Here is a 14,948-nt window from a genome sequence, read left to right as displayed (position 1 = left end):
TGTTTTCAACATCTGATGGTAAATTATTGTTTTATGCTACTGAGTATTTATAAATATTAAGCTTGAAACTTAGCACTTTTGTTTTTACTTTAAATTTTATTCTTTGTATTATATATATAATTATTTTATAATTTAATTGTTAAACATCATATGCCAGACAATTGGCACTCAAATGTACAGTGTAATTATTCTTAAGGACTAGAAGTCTCAGAGAAAAATTATTTTTCATTTAATCTTATACATTTTTCCCATGGTTATTTTCAAGAGTTTTTCACCTTCTTATATAATAAAAAAATAGCGTGGAACACCATTCTATCATTTCTCAATACAACCACTGAATTCAATGAGTAACATTCTATATGTATGTGGCCCGTGACCCACTACTCACCAACACCTGTTTTATATATAATTTTCCTTAACATAATTATTAATCTGAACACTACCTGCAGCAACTACTTCAAATTACTGAGATTGCACAGAACTGTATTTGAAAGAGTATTGCATTCAAAAATTTAAAATAAAAACGAACCACAGTAATTATGTAAAATAAATATTATATGTTACAAATATGTTGTAACATTTGACAACTTTATTGTATTAAACTGTTGTATGTTTAATAAAGCAGTAAAATTATAAAATTATTGTAATAAATGATAGAACAATGTATAACTATTGTATATATTTTTTCATCCATGTTAAAAATGCAGAGTTACCAAGTCAACATTAGAAAAAATAAAAGATAATATTATTTCAACAAAACGTTATTTCATTGAAGGACAAAAGTCTGGTGGCAGTCAAAATATCGTATTGAAAATAGCAGGAAAAAATATTTATCAGACACTGATGTTTCATTCCATGTCTGCAAAGTTTCATTATTGTAAATGTTATTAATATTTATTCAATTAATATCAATTTATATTCTTTTAATTTACTCCAATCATTTCTGCAACTTATTTAAATAACTTTTTCTTATATCTATATATATAGTCTAACCACACTTTATAATGTTTGTATCTTCTTTTATTTAGCCCTCATGAAGCCCTCCAGCATGAGATACAATGTTGGTGTCTAATAAATAATTTTTCCTGCTATTTCGAGTAACCTTTTTTGATCACCACTCCGACCATCATCAAATTAATTACATACAGTCAACTAATAAAAACATTATTTTCTTCCAAAACATTATTTCTCTAAATAATAGGACTAATGAACACAGTGAATATAAGTACTTTATTTTTTTTATTTTACTAAATAAATATTAATTCAAAATAAAATTTTGAAATTTTTACAACAGCCGCCCACCAAAAAGTAACCCATTACCAAAAAATCACGTGACCAGCCTTGAATATCTAAATCCTTGGTGCTTCATTCATTAAATGGAAACATGAGAATCCCAACAACTCCAAATATTTCATAATTTCTAAATAAAATATTTTAACTGTTGTGATGAGAATATTAATTAGTTAACCCTTCCAGTGATGTGGTTGTAATAATTCTAGACTTACAATCAACCATACCCAAGCTCATCAATTTGATCTATGTCACAATTCTATGAAAATTTAGATAAATCATAATCTAATACTAGATTAATTTTTATTAATATATTCTTGTTTGAGAGTGGTTTAGTTTATTCAAAAAGAAATTTGATCCTTTTTTCTCAGCTTTATTCTTTTCAAAACCTTCCAACTTTCGACCCTCAGGTCATTTTCAATGATACCTTTATTTTGATGTCATTTTCTTTTTAAAAATCATAAAAATACCGGTTAATTGCCTTTGTCCCATCTATAACTTTTTCTATATAATTCTTTCTTAAATTTAAAACTTTTTCAATCCACTTCTCTTCTTCATTTCATTTTAAGGTTGCAAATGTAAATGAAAGAAAGAAGAGAAGTGGATTGAAAAAGTTTTAAATTTAAGAAAGAATTATATAGAAAAAATTATAGATGGGACAAAGGCAATTAGCCCGCATTTTTATGATTTTAAAAAAGAAAATGACATCAAAATAAAGGTATCCTTGAAAATGACCTGAGAATCGAAACGTTGGAAGGTTTTGAAAAGAATAAAGCTGAGAAAAAAAGGATCAAATTTGTTTTTAAATAAAATAATCTAATACATTATATAACATAAATAACAAATTTAACTTATGATATAATACGTTTACAAAACTCATGTAAAATTGTGAGACAAAAAGCAATTTAATCTTAAAAAGTCAAAAAATTTAAGCTGAAATTTTACCAAAACATAGTCACACTAATTAATGATACAAAAAAAAATAACTTCTCAGCACCATTTTATGAAACTAGAAATTATTGACTCTATAGTATTATTTTTAGATTACAAGAGAAGAGGTAAATATCAAAATTATTATATATATTTTGATAATAAAGCTGAAAGGAAAAATTAAAATATATAACTGCTCAATGAAATGTAGGATAATTACAAAATAAAAAATTGAATAATCAGTCTTTTATATGGACTTCTTGAAACTAAACTGGACTAATAGGTCTATCAAACATGAATCCTAGTTGAATCAGAGGTTCTATTTTTCATTTGGTACAGTATATCAAAATTTATAAAACGAAACAAATATCGATCAAGCCCATTTGAAGGAAACCTAATTAAGGCAAACTGCAGACTAGTATTAAAATCACTATCACTGAAAGGGTTATCTATTATAAAAAGTAATAATTTCTGAAAATTTTAACAATTGAAAATATTAAGTAACAGAGATTCTCATGTAGCATAAATTATTAAATAAAAAATATTTTAACTGTGCCTGATAACAGGAAATATTATTAAGCTTAAACATAGAATAAAACATAATTAGAACCAAATACCCATTCCAGTAGTGAACATGCAGATGTTATGTACCAAGTACATAACTCAATGCAAAACGATGGTGTAAAATTTCAATATTTTGAGTAATTTCTCAAGAATTTTAGGTGATTAGGAAAACATGCATTACTTATGAAATTAGGAAATATATTGGACAAAATATAGCTTTAATTACTATTCAATATTATTTTATAAATCTAAATCTAGATCAGTAGAAACATTAACCGAAAAATTCCAGTGCAAAAAACAATGGTGTGATCTATTTCCCCAAACATACTATTTATTCACTTGTTATTTTTGGAAAAAATAAAAAAAAAAGGAAAGCGAGCATAACTATTTTAGGTAAAAAAAAATTAAACAGAAACACTTATATTAAAGAGTATAATGATTAAAAAGGTTTATTCTAATTACGACTTTTCATACAACAAATCTTGTACCTGCTTTGAGATTAAAACAAAGATAAAACTTTCACATTATTGTAAATTTCATAGAACCTTTGGGGTCTCAGCCGAAAACACTTTTTTAATGTTTAATCTGTTAAAAAATGATAATATTGGAGAATTTTCATCATAATGGAAAAATGAGACATAACAAGAATTACTAATAGTCTAGAATATTAACCCTTTGCACTTAAGGGCATTTAAAATTTGTCTTCAAACTCAAGGGCTCCGCTATTGAGGCAATGTCAATAATTTTCAGTTCATAACATAAGGACAAAGAGAAATCATAAAAGCTATTGCATAATATATTTCACTTTTGGTGACAAATAACAGTCACTGCTCACGGAGTGAAAAAAAACTTTGAATGCAAAGGATTAATTATATGAAGGTGAATTTGTTTTCACATCAAAGTATGTTCAAAAGCTATCAAAAAAGTTGGACCACTGATCACTAAAATTAAAATATAAATAATAGGAATTATATTTGCGAAAGGGGAGCAAAGAGTTTGGATCCAATGGGCTCCTTCTCCCTATGCCATTTTTAAGTCAGAAGTCAAACACATCATTTCTTTACCCTCTTTATATGGAGCAATTTGAATTCCATGGCAAGATTAAAAAAATATACATTTAACTAGAAATTCAACATTTCAGTAAAATCTACAATAAGCAGAATGAAAAGAAGCTATGCCTCATGCAATGCAATCTCTGGTGTGCAAGAAATAATAATTTTTCCATCATAATTCCAATCTCATTCTTTAACCATATTTTATTTTATTTAAGTATACATATTCCAAAAGTTTCCTTCACCAACTAGCTATCTGTTGTGAATTATTAAATCCTATCTCATAATAATTACAGATATTATAATAACCAACCTTTGTTATATAAGATGAGGATTAACAGTCAAAAACATGAAGTTTTAATAAAAGAGTATAATATTTTTACAGGGGAACTGATCTTTACAAAGTGTTACTTAAATTATTTAAATATATCTTAGAACACAACCATAGATTCCAAAGTTGGATCCAAGAGGGATCAGCGGGGGTAAATCTCACACCCAGAGAGGGCTTCCCACCATATAAAAATTAAATAATTTGTACATAAACAGATTAATTTATTACTTTAGATCCTCAGACTCTTCCTAAGTCTTGAGCAATATTTTACACCTCCTAAACTCTATGGCAGCCCCCTGCAATAACAAAGGGGAGCCTAACAAGATGGTATCACTCTGGGACCCACAAGGTCTGGATCTGTTCGTGATATGTTACAAAAACTACTAGAAGGGAATGAATATCTAGGCACTGTGAAAAGATAAAAAAAAAGTCTTTGAAAGAGAAGGCAAGAAAATAGATGATTATATCAGTTGGAAGAAAATACAATACAGTGATTTATTGAAATCATATCTACCTCACTTCATCAACAGTGTAAAATTAAAAAAAAACAAAACAGATTTTTGAACAATATTATAAATCATCAACAAGTTTTCCAATAAACAATAAAATCAATAGACTTTCTCATCAAGCAAGTGTTATCATCAGCGGGGATATTCAAAATATTTAACAGCGTTCGCTAACAGAAAATTGGTCTGAGCAGTTTTCTCGGAAACTATGAACGGACTAAGGCTTTAGTTTAGGAGTCTTACAGAGAATAATAAGAACATGTGTTTAATAAAATTCAGAAAGCTTTGAAAATTTTACAAAAGGTTTAGCCGAAACTTTGCAAACCTGCTGAATATCACAACTGGTTATTATTAAGCTGGAAGCCAGGAGTAGGCTGTTAGTGGAATGGTAGCATAAGCTTATACCTCATTCTATACCTAACTATCCATAAAGTATTGATGTCTAAATCAGACAATGTCCTTTACTGGAGAAGAATGAAAACGGAATAAGATATAACAATCCCTCTATAGTCCCTTTCAAACGAATATGAATGAATAAATAATGTTACAGTAAATGAACAAAAAAAGTCAGTCAGGAGAGCTTTCTCACTATTTTTATCTTATTTTAGACCTCCCAACCAGAACTGGACAAAAGTTAGCTAAAGATAATTATAGCTAAAATTGTCACGGATACAAAATTCATTTATTAATGGTTCATTCATGAATTAGGGTAATATCCATGACAATTTTAGATTAGCTGTAGTTTCATACATATCTAATTTTTGCCTATCTCTGCCCCTAAATTTATATTCTGGAAATTACCATTTTTCTAAAGATTTCTATTGGGTACAAAATTGCTTTAACTTTAAGGTACATATATCAACAAAAATATTGTTTTTCATGTATATGAAAGCAGGGGATGGTCTTCAATAAAATTGATTCTAGATCATTTTTGCCCTAATCCACAACTTTCCTCCAAAATTAGGATCAAATTGGATGAGCCATGTTCAAAACATAAGTGGACTGAGAAAAATATGTTTATTTGATTGATGAAAAATATATTTTTTGACAAATCAAAGTAGTGGATGGAATATGATAAAATCGATATGGGTCTGATGAGGAACCAAACCATAATATCCCAGAAAATATTAAAGCTATAACATGTGAAATTCTGTTGCTCTAGTAAGATTTTTAATACATTACTGAAAGATATTTTCATATTTATAAATCAGATCAATCTTTACTTCTCGAAGCAAATCTAGTAAACATGGGCTTATTTTCATTCAGCTTGAAAACTTATTCCGTTGATGTCCGATACAACTTTTTTCTAAACTAAATAATGGCCAAATTATTGGATTGAGAGTTATTCCAGGTGTCAGAACTTTTTATTACATCTTAGGACTAGGTAAAACTTGTTATAATTTAAAGATCAACGAAAACGAATAATATTTTTACAAATTATGAGTTTTTATCCTTTGATACAGCTGAAATGTTGATGTCATAATACCAAAAGTTTTAGCATTTTTTTTTTCTCAATGGTTACTAAAATAATTTGTTGTATAAAAAATAATTTTTAGTAAAAGAAAAGGTCACGGAAGAATTAGCTTAAAAGATACATAAACTTTTGGTAACATAATATTTGAATCACATTAATTCTATATTTTATACTTCTCGGTAACATTAGAACCAATAATGAGAAACATAATTAATTACTGAATTATGAGTTATAGTGAACAATAGGAAAATGAGGTGATGAGTGGTGATTACATTTTTATCTATATATTGTGGAAAAGTCAATACATAACAAAAGTAGCACCTATCTAGTTTAAAACATCCTATAATATGATCAATTGTCAATTGATAGAAAAGACAATGAAAAGAAAAGAAATTAAATTAGAATTTTTCTAAAATTTAGGTAAGACCATTTCCTCAGTTTTACTTTTACTTGTTTATATATAGTAAGGAAAGTATTGTGATCATGCAAAATTTCTAATTCAAAATTTTAACAGAAATACATGTTTTGAGGTCCCTAGAGTCCACAAAACATAGCCTCGCCAAATTGTCTGTGTGTGTGTTTTAGCTCAAGTTCTATGAAACTGAAATTACATACTTAACTCAAGTATATGCCTGCGATGTGAAAGCAACTTTTTTGAGAAAATCTACTGACCAAAAGTCCCACATTATAGAATCTATTTTTCACACTTTTTAGATTATTTGAAAAATGAATTCAACTATTTTGATCAAGCTCACCATGTCAATGTAGAATCAAATAGGCTTTAATATCAGTTAGGTTTCATTGAAATAGTTTGACAGGGCTTAAATGATGAGTTTTTACGAAATTTCTCCCTAAAGTACCTTAAATTTTGTTTATTTGAAAAAAAATTACCAGTTCTCATTGTTACCAATAATAAGCAATGGATAAATACAAAATATTATAGAATCTTATGAATTACTAAAAAAGGAAAAACAGAGCCATTCGATTTGGACGGGAAAAGATAAGACTACCCAAACTTTCCCGATTGCGTTACAACTTCGTTAAACTGTTTTATTTTCAGGAACAAAATTTATATTCATTCCTCCTATCTCAAGAATCTCAAAAATACAAATTTTACAGCAACAGAAAAATAAAAATTTGTTCATAATTTTTGCCATCTCTGTTCTTTAGATTTTTTTCAAAAATCACAAGAATAGCTATAACTTCTACATGAGCGCATTAATCAACACAACACTTTGGGTCACAGGTAGAGTGGTAAGTGAAAGTTGTGTCATATGTGCACTGCACCAGATGTTTTAAATTAAGTTCGATTTTCATCCAAATCTGGTCGAAAATCGCAGACAATTTTTTTTCTCCACAAAAAAATACAGAAAATGCAGTGTATAGTGAAAAATATAAAAGTTTTCAGTATAATAGCCAAAGAAGAGGAAATGATTAAATTTACTAATAACTGACTAAAATAAAAATAGCCAAGAAAGTCTAAATTACAAACAATGTATATATTTCTGTACAGATCTGAAGTAAAAACCTTTAGACTGTAGGATGCTCAAAGGATGCCAAGTAATCAACTTTACAATAATGTTAGTCCAAAAGGAAGCCCATAAAATTTATAAAAGCAAACTTAATATTATAGTTCTATTCTCATAATAAAAAAATAAATAAGTACTAATCAATAACACAAATCCTTGAAAGTTTCATGCAACCCCTCAAAATATACTGAAATATTAAGTATAGTCAAATTATTCTTTTTCAAAACTTCTAAGAAAACTAATAAATAAAAGAAAAAAAACCTACAATTCCATTCTTTTTATTTATAATATCCGAAATATATGTTTTCAAGGTTAAATATTTGAATTTACTAGTTTAGGAAAAAGAGTAAGTTCCTGACAAAAAGTTAAACAAAATAAAAGTATACGACAAGATTTTATAGCAAAACAGGAATAAGTTTATAGTAAAAATATTCTGGAGACCAGAAATGTTTTCATAAAAAATAAATTTTAGTTGTAGAAATGAATAAAAGTATGAAATTGGTACTCATTTCAGTTCATTATCTATTAAAATTATAACTAAAATTATTTTTATAAACTAAACAGCAGTATATTGAAGTGCAACATTATATAAACTAATTTAAAAAATAAACAGATTATGAAAATTTTAAAACATGAGTTATAACTTAAGATAAATAAGTAGCTTATGAATCAAATGGTTTTAAAATTTTTGAATGACTATGATGAGTGAAAATACCAATTGAAAAAAAAAAATCACTTTATGTACAAATTAGTAAGCACATTATTAACTAAAATTAGTATTGTTGTTTTCATGCTGCAGAAAAACAATTAGAAAATGTATATAATTACATTTAGCATTAGAGGCAGTCTTATAGTCAAAGTTATATAACAAAGAAAAGCGTTCATTTGCTCAGGCAGGCTAAAAGTATATAAGTTTTATATCTATATATAAGTTTTATATATTCACCTTAGAATATTCAACATCAGGGACTTCTTGTTCCACATGCAATGGTTTCATATTGGCAAAGCTCTTCCTTTTCCAACTATTTTCATAATTAAACATTATTTCATCTCCCTAAAACATAAATAAAAAGGGCCACAAACAATTAATTAAAAGAACACACTAAAGTATATCAAAATTAAGTATCAGATTGATATAAAGTAAAATGTCCTCTATATAAGTAGTTATTTTTACTTAACTGAAAATAAAAATTTCCAATTACAAATTAAAAGACATGTAAGTATTTCATGACAAAAATTATAACTGTTACAGGCCTTTAGTTTTGGAAATGAACAAAAAATAATAATTTAAAACAAAATACCCCATATGACATAAAATGATAAGTATGCCCAAATAATTTCTATATGAATTTACTTGTTAGTTTTTATAACTAACAGCACTTTGAACAAGGCTTTATTCATGACTAACTAATAGACAAGAAAATGAGTTTCTTTGTTAAAATATTAAAATAATATGCAGTGCATTCTCGATAATTTGAAATCCTAGGGACCAAAGAAAAAGTTCAAAATAATATGAGTTCAAGTAATTAGTTGGCGAAGTGGTATCTGGAGAGGTCCCACTCACCTATGGAGTACCCCAGGGGTCTGTGCTATCGCCAATACTTTTCTCAGTATATAAAGAAACTGTTGGAGCCAAATATGACAAGGCTACTGTAGCGACTTATGCCGACAGTACAGCCATCTACAGTAGTTCAATGAAGGCAGAGACAGCTCTTGTACGGAAGCTTGTATGGAAACAACCAAGAAACTGGAAGGGCTGAATATTACAGTTAATCCCAAGAACGACTGTATTATTTTCTCCTTCCAGAAGAACAAGTGTCCTCTCCCTAAAGTCTATAAGGAGGCAGGTTATGAGAATAGACCAACAAGCAGCATAGTATATCTGGGTGTCACCCTTAAAAGACACCTGATGCTACCTAGCCACTGTAATAAGATAATGCAGGTTAGGACCAAGTCTTACAGGCTTAATCATCTGGTAACTTCTTCTAATCTTTCTTTCCATCTTAAATTAATGATCTACAAAAGTGTGCTGAATCCTGCTCTACAGAGCACCAATGCTGACCAACATAGCACCTTCAACAGTCAAGAGGCTCCAACAGCTTCAGAACGGTATACTGAGACGTATAGTGAGATAAACTTCACTTCAAAGAGCAAAGTCAGACCACATACATACAACATTCGAACAACCGACGTAGATGGAGACGTATACAATTATTTATAGCCTTCAGTACTGTATCTCATTACTTAGGACACTGATACCGACAGGGTGGCCCAAAAGATCGCAGAGACATACACACAAACAGGCTTGGACTCGATTGAGTACAGCTAACTAAATTATTTGGATCTACAAACCTGGTGAGCCTCATTACCAATGCACTGACACAAAATACAGACTACGCCTTGCCAAATGATCAAATTTCTCCAGCCCCCTCTTAAAATGCATAAAAAGAGGCTACCTTCAACCCGTATTCATCATGACATCAACCTCATACACCCATGGGGCTTAAAAGAAAAAGAGTTCAAGTAATCTCAAGTTAGGAAGAAAAAAATTTAAATAAAAAGGAATTTGATTAAAAGTATGTGTGTATATAATGATATATTTGTTTTGAAATGTACAAAATAATAAAGAGATATGGTACATACAAAAATGAGAAACATAGAAATGAAAATGATATAGTTAAATACAGCTCATTTTGAGAGAAAGCTGCAAATTTTTTTTTTTTGAGTTCCGGAGAGCATAGGATATACAGAAATGATTTTGCCTCACTTATCATGACTGGAGTTAGGTGTTGCACTTCTTTAATATCTTTCTCCTCCTCATCCAGATATACCAACAGTTGAGCGTTGTTTAAGGCACCATGAACACCAATGTCATCATCAACATGAATGAAAGTCAAACTCTCCAAAGTTAAGTATAAATCTCTTTCCTGATAAAGTCTTGTAGAACACGATTTGTTCATTTTTGCAAAATTTATGGTTCTTCTATACTTTCTGCTTGGTTAATAAACCCAATACTTTCTGATGGAATTGTAAAGGGAGATAAAAGAAACTTACTCATTTCAATTTCACAGCTTCAAATCATGGTTAGTATATAATAGGATGAAAGAAGACATTAAACTCAATAATATCATTCAGTATGTAAACAAACAACAGGCTCATGCCATGTTGGGAGGTGGGAGCCTTCAAATTATAGAGAGTCGTGATATCAAATTATGAAAAGTTGGGAAGCAGGATATTGCTACAACTTCAAACTACAAAAGGAACCAAAACATTAATTTTTTCAATTTATTGTGTTTTTCAAATGACTGAGAAAAAAAATTAAAATTATCAAGTCTTTATCCTTTTTCCAGTAAAAAAAAAAAAAATAATAATTGCTCCCATAATATAAAACAATTAAATAAGAGATTATAGAAAAAATTTCCTTATGTCTTTGAACATATTATCTCAGGTTATTTATAAGATTTTCCAGGTTATCACATTGTTCAGAAAACATTTACTATTCATACATTTTTTCCCATACAAATTAAAGTAATAGACAGTTCCATGGTCATTCAATGGTTGTCAATCAAAATAATATTTAATATATTACTAAAGGAGGAAAAGAGGTTTTACCAGACTGAACACCTGACCATGAGAGCACTCGTTCTCATTCCAAATCATTAATGTGTACACGGCTTTGTTAACATGTTGTATTATAGGCAGGAACAAAGTGATGATCATTTTCTGTGCCTCAAGAAACCCTTAATACTATTTTTTATAGTAACATAAAAATAAAAAAAAAATTCTTGTATTCAAAATATCTTCTTCTGATTACATTTTCTAAAGTCCCCTGAGTCCAAATAACCAAAAAAGTGTGTGTCTACGTATCTATGTGTATGGAAATAGCCTAACTAAAAAAAAAGAAGTTGTACGAAACTGAAATTACATATTTAAGGTAGGTATATACCTGAGACCTAACAGCAACTTTGACTTACTAGAAGTACTACTTTACTTCATCGATTTTACACTTCTTTAACAATAATTTTCACAACATAATTTACACTTTATAAATGGTTTACCTCTTTTTCTTCTTCAGGGTTATCTATTAATAAATTCTGCAGCGAAACAGCTGATTTAGGACCCATTTTAGGCGTTTCTTCCAAACTATCTTCCTCTAAATTGACTGTTTCTTTAAAAGAAAAAAAATACATAAAGTTCTGAGAATGATAAACTCAATATAAGCATAATGCTATCAAAGTATTAAGGTAAAAACCTGGTTCTGACTTCACTTCTTTACTAATTGTATTTTGGTTGTTTTTTTCAGATTCAACAGAAGAGTCTTCATCTAAAGGAGATAAAGGCATACAACTATCAGCTTCAACTCCTTCTTCCACATCACAGCAACTAATGCAAATTACATAAACAATGTAGTATCTTCAATTTTTTTAAAAAATATGGTTTAAAGAATATTAAAAAAATCTTTTAAATGAATGAAAATGAAAAAAGGGACACTATTTTAAAACTCTCCCTATTGAGACCCATCTACAAATCTTAAACATAGTATTAAAAAAAAAAAAAGAATAACAATAACAAAATATAAAAATAATTAATTTCACCAATCTCTTTAACAAAAAATAAAATTATAAGTAAAGAATACCTAAGATGAGTATGAATATTTTCGTCTAGATCATGGTAACCACCAACAGCTTCTGCTATAAGTGGTACAAAAACGTCTAGAAAAGTCGATAACCCAAATCGCACTATCAAAGTGACTAAGAAGGACCTATGGTAAAGCTTTACTCTTTTCTGAAGAAGTTTTCTTTCACGAGGTTTTTCCCAATCATAGAGCTGTACAATGACTTCCAAAAGTTCACGCCGGCAACGCTTCGGACCAAGTGCCCTGTTCAAACATGAAAATGAGATTTAAATAACAACTTAGCTAAAAATGTCATTAGCAAACATAACTAAGAAATTTCCAAACGTTATTGTTTAAAATTGATTTAAAATAATAATAAAATTGATTAAACCATATATATTGATTATTTAAATACTAACAAAATATATTGATACAAATAAATAATAATAAAAATAAATTAATGCATAATAAGTATTTCTTTTTTCCATCCACAGTTAACAAAACATTAATATTTATGATTTTGAGATTTATTTATCATTAATTAAGAACCTGATAAAAAGAACTGGTTTCGTAAAAATAAATTCACATTCATTAAAGAAATAAATTTAACATAATAAAGAAATAAAGCACATAAATAATTTTAAGAAATTTTATTGTTGTATATGTTTTAATGAGGTGTTCATAGTTGACTGTAGATTACAATGAGGAGAAGATGGTCGGGAGTGCGGTAAAAAAAAATACACAAATAAATAAGTTTTTGTTTACCAAAAACCATCTTCTCCTCATATTGCACATGTTTTATTTAGTTTAGGACTGAGTAACAAGATAATTGAATTTTGAAATTAGGCCTTGGTTTGTTATAATATTGAAAACTTTTAAAACAGAAGAAATATGCTATTTAAAATTATAGGATATATCTAACAACTAGTAGTCTTTTGTCCCATTTTCTTTTTTATGAGACTATACTTTCATTCACACCCCGTCTTTGGGCCACATTTGTTTATTCCTTCTTTTTTTCTACTCTTAATTCAAAAATCTTTTAGACCAACCTTTCTTTTCACTATTATTAAAAGTTAAACTATTTTAATCGACAAAGTTTCAATTTTTTCAAGAATATTTATCTATTTATTGCTATAACTTTCTTAGGCCAGGAAAAACTATATGTTAGCCTCCAATAATCCAGTAAGGCATTTATATATATAAGATCTTAAGAGTTAATTTTAGGAGGAACAGAAAATTAATTCATAAGTACTTTAAGATAAAACTTAAAACATAAAAAAATCATGAATATTAAAATGTTATTACCTAGCAATATGATCAAAGAGGTACCATGCTGCAAGAACATCAGTGAGAGGAGAACTAAGCATCTCAATTACATACGGCATCAAAATGCCAAGGCAAACTTCCGATTCCACCAATTCTTCTATTTTAGTAGAAAGACTCTTCACCTGAGTATTAAAAATTTATAGCTAATAAAATTAAAAAAATAAAATTTATTAATTAAGTAAAAAAAGATATTAACTTTTAATTAGTAAATAATCATTTGATTATTGATGGGTATTTAAGAAGACAAGACAATAAATGACAAGGTAGTATTTAAAATGTGTCATTCGTTACTACTATTAGTAATGATGTTTATCTTGGTGAAAAACATAAAGCCTCATTAGGTAATTAGAAATGAGATATTTTAAGGTTGTAAAATACACATCCTTGCATATAAAAAAGTGTTCAAATTATTCAGTAACAATAATCAAACAAAAACATACCAAAGAAAATATCAATAAATGCATATATCATAAATATTATTACCTTCACTTCTGCAATTTTATAAAGAAGTAACAAATCATCTTCTGCAGACAAATCTGCAAGAGCGGTAGAATAGCTACGAAGTGACTCCAAAGTAGAATAAAGAAGTGAAAACTGGCGGGGAAAATGGACTGGTGCTAACAAGGGCTGTAGAAGTTGGTGTGCTGATGGCGGTGGAGAACCCACTTGAGTAACTTCAGTATCCTTATCCTGAAATATAAATTATTATTTTATGGCAGACATTAATTGATGGTTAAAATAAACTAACAAAAGAATTTAATGTCAAAATAATTTTTAAAAAATACAAAAGAGCTATTTGTATTTTTCTTTATTACCAGATTGGCCTGGTGGACCTTACAAGGTTATTATATAAAAGTTTAAACCACTTCTAATAATTGACAATGGTGGGATTAGTCTTATGCAAAAGACACCCCTAACTATTAAAATGTTATAATTACATAAGCCCCCCGGAACAATGAAGAAAACAATTGAAGAGATGAATACAGCACTGGACTCCAAAATTTGCTCATCCAATATGCATAAATAAAAAACATAATATGAGACTGTTTGAGGTAGTTAATATGAATGAAATTTTTATTTATTTTAAATAATTAATTATACATTACATACATGTTAAACTACATTGTTTTAAGGACTTGACTAATAAAATTAATAATAAAACTTATATAAGTAGCTGCGGAAACTTTAAATTAATTTATACCAAAAAATATACTGCTGAATAGAAAACAAAAAAGTACACAAAGAGTTAATAATGATTAGCATTTATGATTAGAATCAAGGAGGTATTATTTGATTTCCGTGATGATTTGATATATATAATGTAATAATAA

General features: G+C 28.4%; 1 protein-coding gene across 3 annotated transcripts in view; it reads right to left on the bottom strand.

Annotated features, from left to right (window-relative positions):
• Positions 1–14,948, bottom strand: part of Wdr81 (WD repeat domain 81) — a 45,115-nt gene that overhangs the window by 17,236 nt on the left and 12,931 nt on the right. For all 3 annotated transcript variants that reach the window (XM_014436015.3, XM_014436014.3, XM_014436016.3), the window contains 6 exons: positions 14,101–14,307; positions 13,597–13,739; positions 12,313–12,555; positions 11,929–12,059; positions 11,735–11,844; positions 8,623–8,730 (listed from right to left, as the gene is read on the bottom strand). In XM_014436015.3, coding sequence (XP_014291501.1) covers positions 8,623–8,730; positions 11,735–11,844; positions 11,929–12,059; positions 12,313–12,555; positions 13,597–13,739; positions 14,101–14,307 — 942 coding nt within the window. The remainder of the gene's footprint in view (positions 1–8,622; positions 8,731–11,734; positions 11,845–11,928; positions 12,060–12,312; positions 12,556–13,596; positions 13,740–14,100; positions 14,308–14,948) is intronic.

Source organism: Halyomorpha halys, unplaced genomic scaffold, assembly GCF_000696795.3.
Source record: "Halyomorpha halys isolate HHAL.00 unplaced genomic scaffold, Hhal_1.1 Scaffold1757.1, whole genome shotgun sequence".
Taxonomy (NCBI): domain Eukaryota; kingdom Metazoa; phylum Arthropoda; class Insecta; order Hemiptera; family Pentatomidae; genus Halyomorpha; species Halyomorpha halys.
The sequence above is the reverse complement of the archived record's forward strand: the minus strand, read 5'-3'. Positions and strand labels throughout refer to the sequence as shown.